This window comes from Danio rerio, chromosome 10 (genome assembly GCF_049306965.1).
Source record: "Danio rerio strain Tuebingen ecotype United States chromosome 10, GRCz12tu, whole genome shotgun sequence".
Taxonomy (NCBI): domain Eukaryota; kingdom Metazoa; phylum Chordata; class Actinopteri; order Cypriniformes; family Danionidae; genus Danio; species Danio rerio.
The window spans coordinates 25,039,846-25,053,205 of NC_133185.1; the positions used below are offsets into that span (position 1 = coordinate 25,039,846).

The 13,360-nt window shown below is 34.9% G+C and overlaps 2 protein-coding genes across 6 annotated transcripts in view; one reads left to right on the forward strand and one right to left on the reverse strand.

The window, feature by feature from the left end:
- The window catches only part of htr7b (5-hydroxytryptamine (serotonin) receptor 7b), a 38,659-nt gene that overhangs the window by 20,284 nt on the left and 5,015 nt on the right, over window positions 1-13,360 (reverse strand). Inside the window, exons 1-2 of one of the 2 annotated variants that reach the window (XM_073914627.1) lie at window positions 7,602-8,018; window positions 3,932-4,556 (exon numbers count right to left, since the gene is read on the reverse strand). In XM_073914627.1, coding sequence (XP_073770728.1) covers window positions 3,932-4,395 — 464 coding nt within the window. In that variant the 5' untranslated portion in view covers window positions 4,396-4,556; window positions 7,602-8,018. Of the gene's footprint in view, window positions 1-3,931; window positions 4,557-7,601; window positions 8,019-13,360 lie in introns of those variants that run through there. The other variant, XM_688581.8, reaches the window with a different exon arrangement.
- ppp3ccb (protein phosphatase 3, catalytic subunit, gamma isozyme, b) overlaps window positions 9,399-13,360 on the forward strand; it is a 55,944-nt gene continuing 51,982 nt past the window's right edge. For 3 of the 4 annotated variants that reach the window (XM_005155313.6, XM_005155314.6, XM_073914105.1), the window contains exon 1: window positions 9,408-9,763. In XM_005155313.6, the coding sequence (XP_005155370.1) occupies window positions 9,712-9,763 (52 nt within the window). In that variant the 5' untranslated portion in view covers window positions 9,408-9,711. 4 annotated transcript variants of the gene reach the window in all.

Consider the following 13,360-nt stretch of genomic DNA (forward strand, 5'->3'; position numbering starts at 1 on the left):
TGATTATTTGATGTATTTGTTGTGGAGTTAATTTAAGCCTTTCTGCAACGATGAGTCACACACAAAGTTGTTACAAAGTTCACACACATAAACAGTTTTTGCATGGTAAATGTGACAGGATACACATTAATATCCACTGCTGTATGGATATCCATTATGTTAATGTACAAAATAAACCTGATTTAACATCCACAAACCTAGATTGAAGCGTCTTCTTTTATACTGACATGCGTGTAAAACCACTGTAATTCATTACAAACATGCACTGTTTTAAAAACGTTTTAAACTTGTAAAACTCCTTCTTGAGGTGCTGCTGATCACAGAGAACTGAACGGATCTTTCAATCGCAGATGCTTTGCGCCTGTCCTGTCTTGTTGATATGATTATACACGTTACTACGGAGACATGTTAATATGCGGATGTCAATCAAATTGGTGGGTGGGGAAACCGCATTCCTATGTCACATTGCGGTCGGCCTCAAAATGGGAGGGATTTGGATCCTATTTTAACGTCAGGAAATTTTTTTAATTGGATGTTTGAGCTGAAAATAAATTGCAGTTAAATACCTTAAAATCTAGGGGCATTCTTTGTCTCCAGAATTCACACCAATTATGTGTTTTTTTTACAGCATTTTTATAAAAGTGGCTTTAATACGTAATTTAACACACTGAGTTCTAGTCCTAACTTAAGCTAAACCTTGTTTGTGAAACTGGACCATAGTGTTTCTATCACCCCAGTATGACAGTGGACACACTATACCTATACGCAGTTCTGTCCAAACAGCTTACAAAAGCTGATTTTCATCATAGGTGTCCTTTAACCGAAAAGCAAGGTAAAATAGCCACTTAGTGCCCCTGAAAATTTGAGGGCCCCCAATAAATACCTTGAAGAAGTACAAATTATGCCTATATTAGCTGTGTGAATGTTCAGATACACAAAGTTGGGTAAATGCTTAGCTTGGGTAAGATTATTTAGGGAGTGTATTTAGTGGCAAAGATTTCCATTTCTTTTTCTCATTTTTATTTCCTTTAGTTAGTTTAGAGGGGATCTTGTGTTCTAGCTTGTTGGTTTTGTTTAGATTTTTGATTTGGCGCCACTCTAGTTGCTTTCCCTCACCTCTAACTGATCATTTCTATTTATTTTCACTTGCATTGTAAATAGCTCATACATGCCGTTCTTTTGTTGGCTTTATCCTTTTCCTTATAGGCGAATAAACATTTGTTTGTTCTTGTTTATTTCCATCCATTTTATTCAGTAGTAATATGTAGTCATTTTTTAAATGTTGTATTTGTTTTCCCTAGACACCTTATAAAATCCTAACAATAATGATTTTCTATCATATTTGTATAAGTTTTATTGTAATTATTACATCAGTGCAAATTTGTCCCCCACCCTTAATCATGCAACAGTCAAGCAGTCACATCAGATGAAGATTTAGTTTTAAAAACAAAAATGTAGAAAAGGAGATCGAGTGGTATAGAAAAAAGACAACCAAATAAATAAATAAAAAATACAAAAGGTGCGTATTAGAACTGTTGAGCCCCAAAATTACTAAACCTGTCACTGAATGAAAAACTGAATTGTTGGTTGAAGGCATTGGATGCATGTTGATGTTGGCCCAGTGCTCATCATGAGACCTGTGATAGATTGAATCTAACTATTTAATTGAATTACTGAGACTGAGCAGGGAGTTTCAGAGTGCAGTGCTCACCTCCTGGGCTTCCAGCTCAGAACTTTATCAAAGAGCTCCATCAAAACTGCATGCACTCCAGGAAACAGCTTCAAAGTCTACTTCATCCAGCCTCAAATGACGCTCAGTTTATTTATTTATAGTTTATCTAGTACTTTTGGAATAAACTGATATATCCTTGTGTATTTTCTTGAAAAAAGTATTAATAAACATTATGCACTGCTTAACAGAGAGCGGGAGAGCTGTTAAAGGTTGTATTTTAGTAGCTACAAAATGTGGAGTCAAAAGTGCAATTACATAAATGCTTCATTTAGATTTGTGCATTGACACCTGGAACTCTTGAAATTGTCTAAAATTAGGATTTATGATTTATAGACTTGAGTAAGACATCATTTTTGTTTCATTATTTGGATTCCTGATGAAATTTTTTTCCAAACTGAAAATAACAGTGTTTGTCATTTAGAGCATTTTCAAAATAAACAACATTTTATAGATAACAAAAAAATAACTCTTTACCTATGCAAGAGTTTAAAGAATCATTCATCACAAAAATATTCATACCAATTGTGAATTTGTAGGACAAAAATGCTCTAAATTACAATATTTTATTTGTGGAAGAGTGTAAGCAGACCTTTATAGAATGAAACATAACAAATAAACACACACATAAACTGCATTTAAAGATATATTTTGGTAGTTTTGGTTAAAGACCATTTAAATAAAGACATTTTCATGTAAAGTACAGGTAAAAAGTTTAGGGTCAGTTGTTTTTCATTTATTAATCGTCAATGCGGCATTTAATAAATGTAAAAAAAATTGTTAAATATCTATTAAATGTGTATTTATTACTTATTGTATGTAGTTTCAAATGAAAATATTATTTCAGTCATTGTTGCTTTTATTACTATTACCAGATAATAATAATAATAACAGTAATAATTAATATTAGAGTCATTTCTGATGAATCATGTGACTCTGAAGACTGAAGTATAATGCAGCTAAAAAATTCATCATTAAAATCATTGGAATAAATAAATTAATTAAATTATAAACTACTTGAACACACTGTAAAACCCAACAGTCAACTTTATCAAGTGAAATGAGTGTAGTAAACTCAAAATGTACTGAAAGTTAATTCTACTCATTTAAAAAAGAGTTTTGAACTCAGTGTTGAAGGTAATGAGTTAATTAAATACCTCATTACTTCAACTTAAATAGAGTAGGTTCACAGTACTCGTACAGATTAGTTTACTCAAATGGTTTGTAGCAATTGGTTACCTCAAACAGTTTGAGTTGCCTTAACTTATTGGGCTTTACAGTACTCAGTTGGTTGGAGTTCTCGTTGTTTATTGGGTTTTACTGTGCTCAAATTCCTTTACTGAAATGGATTAAGTTCACAGTACTCATTAGAATTAGTTTTTAAACTTAAATGGTTTGTTGCATTCATTCATTCATTCATTTTCTTGTCTGCTTAGTCCCTTTATTAATCTGGGGTCGCCACAGCAGAATGAACCGTCAACTTATCCATCACATTTTTACACAGTGGATACCCTTCCAGCCGCAACCCATCGCTGGGAAACATCCACACACACATTCACACACACACACACACTCATACACTATGGACAATTTAGCCTACCCAATTCACCTGTACCGCATGTCTTTGGACTGTGGGGGAAAACGGAGCACCCGGAGGAAACCCACGCGAACGCAGGGAGAACATGCAAACTCCACACAGAAACGCCAGCTGAGCTGAGGATCGAACCAGCGACCTTCTTGCTGTGAGGCGACAGCACTACCTACTGCACCACTGAGTCGCCTTTGTTGCAATTGGTTTTACTCAAATGGTTTGAGTTACCTTAACCTTTTGAGTTTTACAGTGCAGTTATTTGTTCAATAACATTGCACATTTTTTTCATTACACAATTTTTTGTTCTGTATTTTTGATTAAATAAATGCATATATATTTAAACGATTGAACAACCCATGTTGACAAGAACAATTTTGAAAAACATTTGATTCACTTCAAATGTTGACTGCATATTTCTGTCATGAAGTTACCAACAAGCAAGCATGGTATAATTAGGCATTATAAAATGTATTGTTTGTTGAATAATGAATATGGACAAAAAACATGACTATAAAATGTCCTCGTTTGCATAAAACAGATCTAAATATGCTAAATTAAATTAAAATTCTCTTCACAGCCCTAAAAGAATGTTCTTGAACTTTTAAACTTACCTATCCACACTGATCACACACAGTGTCATTATTGATGCTGTGCAGCACATGACATCCATCCCAATAAAGATGTTGCAGAAGACCTCTCCAAACAGCCAGACTCCTCCAGTCAGGTCGGTCACAATGGCAAAGGGCATCACGGCCACAGCCACTGAGAGGTCAGCAATGGCCAGAGACACCAGCAGATAGTTAGACGGCTGTCTGAGCTTTTTCACCACACAAACCGCGATCACAACCAGCGTGTTTCCCATGACAGTGACCGCAGTGATGGAGCTGAGCATCAGCCCGACGATCACAGTCTTGGTCAAGTCCGGATCCAGAGTCCGCTGCTCCCCACAGGAACCATTGCTTCTGGGCTCCGCTGTGGTTAATGCAGTGGGGAAAAACTCTGTTGTCCCATTGAAAAGGGCAATTTCGGTCTCTCTGGAAGCCAAAACCAATTCGGCGCCATGTGTCGTGAACATTACTGTGTTGTTGATCTTTTCAACGTGAACAAATATTCCGCGCGCTTGAAGTGGAGAGGGAGCGTCATGATGATGATGATGATGATGAGCTTTCTGAGTGCAGATCTGAGCTCCACAAGAGCCAAACACAGGAGAAACTCCGCTCTCTCACACTAGAAACACTGAACACACACACACATACACTTTCTCTCAAAGTAAAGAAACGGCGAGTGAACCCACACACCTTCCAAAATAAAACAACGTTTAGGCTGGTAGCTTAATTAATGTAGCCTGATAAACAGAACCTTTTTAAGGGGAACTAAATGCTGGCATAGAATGACTCTGATGACTTTAAATTAAAACATGTGCATTTTGATGAAAACTGCATAACGCTCCTGAAAAAACAAACAAACAATAGAAATCATTATGAAATTTGTAATGGTATTGATGGTTATTAAAATGGACATGTAAACTGCTTGTGTTGCCTTCTATTTGGGCATTTTAAAAGCAATGCAAGCTATACAATATGGTTTAATGACATTTGCATAGAAACCTATAAAATGTTCAGTGATGGGTTCTTTTTTCCAGCAGAGGCATATAGGTTACTTCCACTTCTGGTTTTATAACAGCTTTCAGTTCTGTTTTCAGCTTCGATAAAACGTCAGCTTAGTTATTTTTGTTGCATGGCAACGTTCGGTCACATCAGATGTTATGTAGCCTATTCTTTGAATTTATATTATTATATGATCTATCTATCTATCTATCTATCTATCTATCTATCTATCTATCTATCTATCTATCTATCTATCTATCTATCTATCTATCTATCTATCTATCTATCTATCTATCTATCTATCTATCTATCTATCTATCTATCTATCTATCTATCTATCTATCTATCTATCTATCTATCTATCTATCTATCTATCTATCTATCTATCTATCTATCTAAGCGGTTCAAGTTATCAATAATAATATTAATATAGCTTTATTTTATATTATATAATGTGTTATTTATTATCATCAACTATTATTAAAATATACAATTTTATTATTAATAATATTGTAATTATATTGCATATATATATAATAAGTTGTAATGCAATTGTTTGTCATTATTATTAAAATGGCTATTGTTTTTATTAATATAACTATTTTTATCTATTCTAATGGATACAATTGTTATAAACGCAATATCTTCTAATTATTTAGTATCATTATTATTTACAAAGGCTATGTAACGAAGCACACTTTTGTCATCACTCTCACCTGGCTCATATTTTGTATTGTTCATAAACAGTCGAATACAGTACAAGGCCGCCCTCTGGCGAGAAATCTTGGCTTCAACAAATTAGTTGGGCCTATTATTGAGCAATGTGAACAATAGGAAATATACAACCAGTCTGTTGGATGGTTATTTTCTTGACTTTTAAAATGCACTCTACTATCTTCATTTTATTATTATTTATTTATAGAAATGTATGACTTGCTACACTGAAAAAAAAAATGATTCACTGGATTTGCAATTTTTTTTCATTGGATTTTCTCCATTTTTTTAAGGTAAGTGTTTGCAAACAATTTGTATGGGCTGAATTTAATATGGGTCCATATACATTGTTTGCAATCACTAACCTTAAAAAAGAAAAAAAACTTTGTTTGCATTGTTTGCAATCACTAACCTTAAAACTTCACTGTCTTGTTTCTGCTAAAAAAAAAAAAAAAAAAAAGTTTCTCTGCATGAATTTCAGCATAAAAATCAGCAAAGTGCTCATCTTTTTCCATGCTGAGGTTTTTATTATGTAGTAAAACATGAGTTTAGACCAGGGGTGCCAAAACTTTTTCCTATGAAGGGCCAAAAAAACTAATATCATTGAGAGCGGTAGGCCGAAAGTAAATATATCAAACTAAATTACATCAAAGTTGCCATGAGTCATTTTATAGTTTATTTCATAGTGTTCAAAGTAAATATAAAACATTACTTAAAATTATATTAAAATGCAGTATAACGTTTTATATTATATCAAACAATCGCATTTATAACACAGAGGAGTTAAACTTTGAATACACTAGGCAAACAGACTCTGCCTTTGACTTGATTTGCTCACCAAAGTCTCTGCATTGTCAGATGACAATATGTACATTTAAACAAAATCTGATTCATTTACAGCATTTAATTGAAACATTCCATTCTTTTAACAATAAAACAAACAAAGGGTTACATTGAGTTTGAATTGACAATCTCAAAACCATTCACTCTCCCAAATTTTCTCAGATGGGATGGCGGGACAAATCAAAGGTTACCATGGGCCAACTTTGGCCCATGGGCCCTATTTTGGGCATCTCTTGTTTAGACCTTACATTTACTGTGATAAGCGTCATGGTGGCACAATGGGTAGCATGATCACCTCACAGCAAGAAGGTCACTGGTTCGAGCCCCGGCTGAGTTAGTTGGCATTTCTCTGTAAAGTTTGCATGTTCTCCCCGTGTTTGTGTGGGTTTCCTCTGGTTGCTCCGGTTTCCCCCACAGTCCAAAGACATAGGGGTGTATATAAATTGAGAAAACTAAATTGGCCGTAGTGTATGTGTGTGAATGCAAGAGTGTATGGGTGTTTCCCAGCGTTACGTAAAAGGATTGGTCGTTTATTCAGCTGTGGCCACCCCAGATTAGAAAAGGGACTAAGCTGAAAAGAAAATGAATGAATAAATGAATTTACTGTGATCTGCATATCACTATTGGGCAAAACCATTTTTTTCAGCGTAACAAATTACAAGAGTAGGTCAGCAACCACGTTTATTGATACAGGTTACAAGGTAATCAACAAATGAAAAAAAAGGACATTTCTCAAATTGACCACTAGATGACAATGCTGGACTACTGCTTATGGATTTTGTGTCCTCTCACTTCTCAATTCTAACATTTTCTAATTGTGTAAAACACATTTTTATTTTTAATGTAGCTTTTAGAGCAAGTCAAGTTTACAAACCACAGAGAACTGAAACAAAGACTTTTTTTTTTAGTTCAATCAATAGATCAATATTCTGGATTTCTTAGATTATTCTCAATTCAAAAGTTTCCCTGCTAGTGTAGAACCACATTTATTTTCTCTTTTAGCATAAAGAAATAGCCTAGTTTGGTTTATAACCTAGTGAACATTAAAGAATCAGGCTCCTCAATTTGACCACTAGGTGACGATGCTTGATTACAGTTTATGAATCCTCTAATTTACCATTCACTATTCTGACCTTCTCCTGCTTGGGCTTCTGTATATCGTGGTGTTCGGATGATTATTATGATTATTTGTAACCATGCACAACTCGCCTAGATATCCTATTTATGTTAAAGACTACACTACCCACAAATGTGCGTGCTGAGCACAGGCCGCCATATTGTAGGAAATCCGTTTGCACTATGGATTAGAGTTTAATCCGCAAGAAGGGAGTCAGGGCGACTCAGTGGATCGAGCAAGAAAGCGGAAAGACAAACATGAATTTGAGCGTTACAGTAAAAACAAATTGAAAACATTTTAGTATTAAAGAGCCGCTGTGATCGCTTTACAAAAACTGCCAAAATCTCGAGCGAGAGCCTTTTTATTGTCGCGCGCCTCAGGCACCCCCGCCTCTCTTTCCTCATACAGATGAAGTACGAGTCATTTTCGGGAATCGGTTCTTTTGGACAGTTCATTTTAAAGGTTCGGAGCTACAACAAATTTATCGATTCTTTTACGTCATGGCGTTATTGCGTCACTGACGTGGCAACGTAAACTAAAAGCTACTTTACATATTTTTGACATTTGCATTAATTATGTAAATAAATGCAAAAACTTACCTTTCTAGTACAACTTTTTACTATAATGGTAAAGTTTCATATGCGTAAAAATGGACTGGATCAAAGCCAAATTTTGTTCATTTCCTTTAAGAGACTGCGCTACTGCACAAGTTTGAGAACATTGTTAATTAAACAGCAAAGATGTGTAATAATCCTAAAGAATATGATATTTTTAATTACTGAATGTTTTTATGTACAATATGGCATATCAGTTTGTATATTACTATATAATTCTGTTTTTGTTGTTAAAAAATGGGATACGGCTATTGCTTTTTCTGACTCCTTTTTACGCCCATGTGTAATTTTTTAAGAAAAGAAGCTAAAAGCTAGTGACATAAATAAGTATTTTCTCCCTCTATGTAATTTAAATTTTTACATATTTTGCATATTTTAATGGCATCCCGACTGAGTTAGATGAGTTTAATAGTTCTATAAAAATCATTTAATTTCCTATAAAAACTATACCAGTGGCATTAATTCAATTAAACGTTTAGTAAAATTTATTGTTTAGACAAGAAGTGCTACAAATGTTCACAAACATTTTCAAATGAAGTTAAAAAAATAATAATAAAAATAAACAATTACTTTAAGTTGTAAATTATACTGGAAATCGATTGTAACTGATATGCTGTAGATTTGTGTAGGTTTTTGCATTTTATTATTTTTTAAAATCTATTTTTAAACCTTATACACACACACACACACACACACACACACACACACACATATATATATATATATATATATATATATATATATATATATATATATATATATATATATATATATATATATATATATATATATATATATATATATATATACACACACACACACACACACAAAATTTATATATAACGTTATGTACTCAAACGCTTTTTTGTTGACGATGTTTTATTAGAGTCAGCCATATTTATGTCTATGTGTGTATGTATTGTGTTTTACAATAAATGTTTTGCTTGTAAATGTTATGTTTTCAAATGAACAAAGCTGTTAATAAAACATCTGAATATGCATTTTATCAGTGATTAGTTAGGTTTTTGCTCAACTCGCTCTCTACGGTTCTCAGTTCAGTGAATCGGTGAAGTGTTGACTCGAGAACCGAGTCCTTTTCGTCTGCGAACCGTTCAGGCTGGGTTTATGAACAGGTTCAAACGATTCCCTGAGATGATCCGACTCAAATGAACGATTCGTCTACGAGTCGGACATCGCTACTCCCTCAGAGAAATTGACAGCAGCTGGGTCGCCTGTGTGAGCAAACCCGAAGGACAGACACGGCAGAAAATAAAACTCTGCCGTTGCAGTGGGCTCCCCCTTCCCCTTTCCCCCACCGTTTGAGCGAACATATCAGTAAAGCGACCCGGACGAGCTCTCTGACTCCGTTTCCCCGCTTTCACAGCGGAGCGGTCAGGACTTTTGTCAGTAGCTTAGCCGAGCTAGCGGGCTAACACGACTAGCTGGGTTCAGCTACAACAAGGAATTACAAATATTCCACCGAGAAACACTGAAGAATGTCGGGGAAGGATCAGAATAAACAATCCACCACCGAACGGCTCGTGAAAGGTACATTTTCTTTGTGAAACTGCGTTTTTGTACAGTTCGGGTGGGTTTTGTGTTAGCTAACGTAACCCGCTCTGGTAGCTGATGGGTGACATTCAGTTTATGTCTAATATAAATATAAGCAAGCGAGGACATCTGTTGTGTTGACTGACTTTTGGATAACTTAGAAAGTGAAATGACACATGTTGATGGCTAATTTGACAGGCTGGCTCGGGCTGCATGGGATGAATTAGCGTGAATTAAATGAGATCAATGAAGTTTTAAGCTCTAGTGTGCAAACATTACGCAGAGGCAAAGCTCTTATTAGTGAATTAGGCCATTATGGGATATTAGTGGAGATGCATGATACTTGTAGTGGTCTGGATATGCAAAACACGTGAAATTCATGAAAATGAAACTACCAAAGCTGTATCAAGCTTTGCATTGCAGGTCTTTGTATTTTTCACTTCTCTATATCTGGCGTTTTGGTCGTGTCTCTGTCTATAGATGCTGATTAGACAACAATTCTAAAATGAAGGATGTATGAAACTCCTTTTTAGTGTAAACAGGCTTTGGTTGACTTTGATATGCATTGCAATCTCATTTGCATGACATGAAATACTTTTTGAACGTAACAGTGTTATAAATCTTAAAATGAGAGGTTAATCATACTTGTGTGTGTGTGTGTGTGTGTGTTTGTCATATATATATATATATATATATATATATATATATATATATATATATATATATATATATATATATATATAGTGCTCAGCATAATTGAGTACACCCCTTTTTGAAATTAATTTCTTAGTGAATATAGGCAATGTATTTTGGTGTATTTAAACAAAATAGATTTATTAAGCAGATATATTTATTAAAATAATATTTTAGTTACCAAACATATTTAGAAATTGAAAGATGTTTCAATTAAATTAGAGCAAAATATAAAAAAAAAAAACAATCTACAAAATTTAAGCAAGATTTCTGTTCATTTTTTTTGCTTCTCTTGATTTTCCTCTTTTTTTTAAAAAAATGTATTTTATGTTTTTCTATTACATAAATATGTGTATACTAGTTTTTTTGGACTGTTATTGTAAGTTATTTTGTTAGATAAGCTCCAGATTTGCTTTCAGTACTGATTTTTAATGAAGACCGCATAAGTCAAGAATTCATTTGAATGATTTAGCCAGACATGTTTACTGTTCCAAAACATTTTAAATGTTTCTTAACATAAAGTATATTGTGTTTAAAAGGGGAAAAATGTTTTTTGATTTTACCCAGACATTTTAAAAGAATATATTTTAGAGCAGTAATTGCAATACTGCGAAACCATGATATTTTTATTCAAGGTTATCATACAGTCAGAATCTTATACTGGCCCATGACTACTGAGCACTATATATATAATCATTCATTCATTTTCTTGTCGGCTTAGTCCCTTTATTAATCCGGGGTCACCACAGCGGAATGAACCGCCAACTTATCCAGCAAGTTTTTACGCAGCGGATGCCCTTCCAGCCGCAACCCATCTCTGGGAAACATTCACACACACTCATACTCTACGGACAATTTAGCCTACCTAATTCACCTGTACCGCATGTCTTTGGACTGTGGGGGAAACCGGAGCACCCGGAGGAAACCCACGCGAAGGCAGGGAGAACATGCAAACTCCACACAGAAACGCCAACTGAGCCGAGGTTCGAACCACCGACCTTCTTGCTGTGAGGCAACAGCACTACCTACTGCGCCACTGCCTAATATATATATATACACACACATGATTAGTATATTTTTTGTTTTCTATTATATAATGAATAGGTATATACATCATAAATCAATTGGTTACATCTATTTTTAATATATTAGTACCTAAAAACTGAATAGGCATAAAAGTTTATTATGAGAGATGAAAATGTTTCACAGTTTATAATTTAATTGCTATGCACATTTCAAAATAAAAGATTAATGTAACTTTAAAAGCCTATTTAGCACTGTATGTTATTCTTGGTGGACTTATCAGAATGACTTATTTTATTAAGTCCACAGAGCCTTCACCCGCTTTATCAGTACACAAAAGTGCCTCTGTTAACATTAATTCAAATTACTGCAGTGCATTTGCTTTCATTCTCCTGCATCTATCGTTCTTCTGGCTTTCGGCAAGGGAATTTGAGAGAAGTAAATCCTGTGCTCTCTTGTCTGAAGGTAGAACTAAACTAATTGAACTTATCCCTGTGATCCCAATTAACCTCAAACAAATAATCCTACTTTAAAATCAAGGAAGGATTGACCTATGCTTAGGTAATTCATTTAAACATCAGCTCCCTATCAAGGGCTCATGGGAGTATCTCATGTTGAAGCGGTGAGACACAGTCGAGTAATGCTCTAATTGGATCATTAGGTCAGTGTCTTCATAGGCACCGAAGCACCCGGGGAACTTTGACTTGTTTTTGATTAAAACTACTGTGTCCGCTGACATATATAGTGTGTTCATGCCTCTCAGCCTCTTATTTGCCGCTGTCAGCTCGCTGTGTTTTAGCTGATCGGGCTCAATTAGACAGCCTCTGTAATGAGCTGTTGGCACTGGGCTCTTTAGTAGTTTAGTTCTGGAGCCGTAATGATTTGCGTCTTCCTTCCCGAGTCAGTCCATTCAGCAATCTAAATCGCTACAGACAAGAAAAAAACCCTCCTCATTAAAAAAAGAGCTCAGCCCTCATTCTGACTAGAATTGGAGATCTTCGTTTTTCAGGAGCAGTAGCATTTCAGCTTCAAATTGGTTCCAGGTTTCACTGAATGCCTCCTTTCAGTTTGAGCACTCCAACACCTGGATTTTGCGCTACACGTATGCGTAATTGCAGGCTGTCTGAAAAGTGTTTTTGTGGGATTTGTTTTGTCAACCGTGATGGCCAGACATGCATCTTATAGAAGTTCTGAACTAGAGAATTGTGCAAAAAGAATACAAGATAGAGAAGTGAATATGTTGTCTGTGAAATAATGTAAGGTGCATTCGCTTAATTATCTACATTTCAAGATGATGTTCTGTTCTGAAGCTGTTCACATCCTTCGGCTCAGAACTGTGTTTCTATGACAACACTAAATTAATCTGTAGAGAGGTCACATGGTACTAGTTTAGCTCTCAGAATATCCTTAGTATGAAACTTGTAATTGTGATCCAGATGAGTTGGAATCTTATTTTGGGGTTAAAAGATTGCGTGAACGCACCTTTAAAATGCAGTGATCCCTCTCAGACACTTTTTTTCAGTGCTTGTTTCTTAAAGCGCATTTGTCCATTGATGCTTAATATAAGGATTTTAAAGTCTTCTTTAAAGCCTGAGCCAGACCTGCCAGTTATGAGGTAAATCTCAATTTTTTTAAAGACATTTGAAAAAGTATTTTAAAATGCACCAAAGGTACAAGCTTTCAGGAAAGGGGATTACTCAACAAGTATTAAAAAATGCATTGAATGGGTTACTTACTTGCACACAGACTTTTAGTCAGAATTGTCATTCCATACAAAATCGCCACTTTTAAGATCTAATTTCTTTAAAAAAGCAGCAACCTTCACTGCCTGGCTTTCACTGGAAGTTCATCATTGGATGGAAAACACTAGCTGTGCAT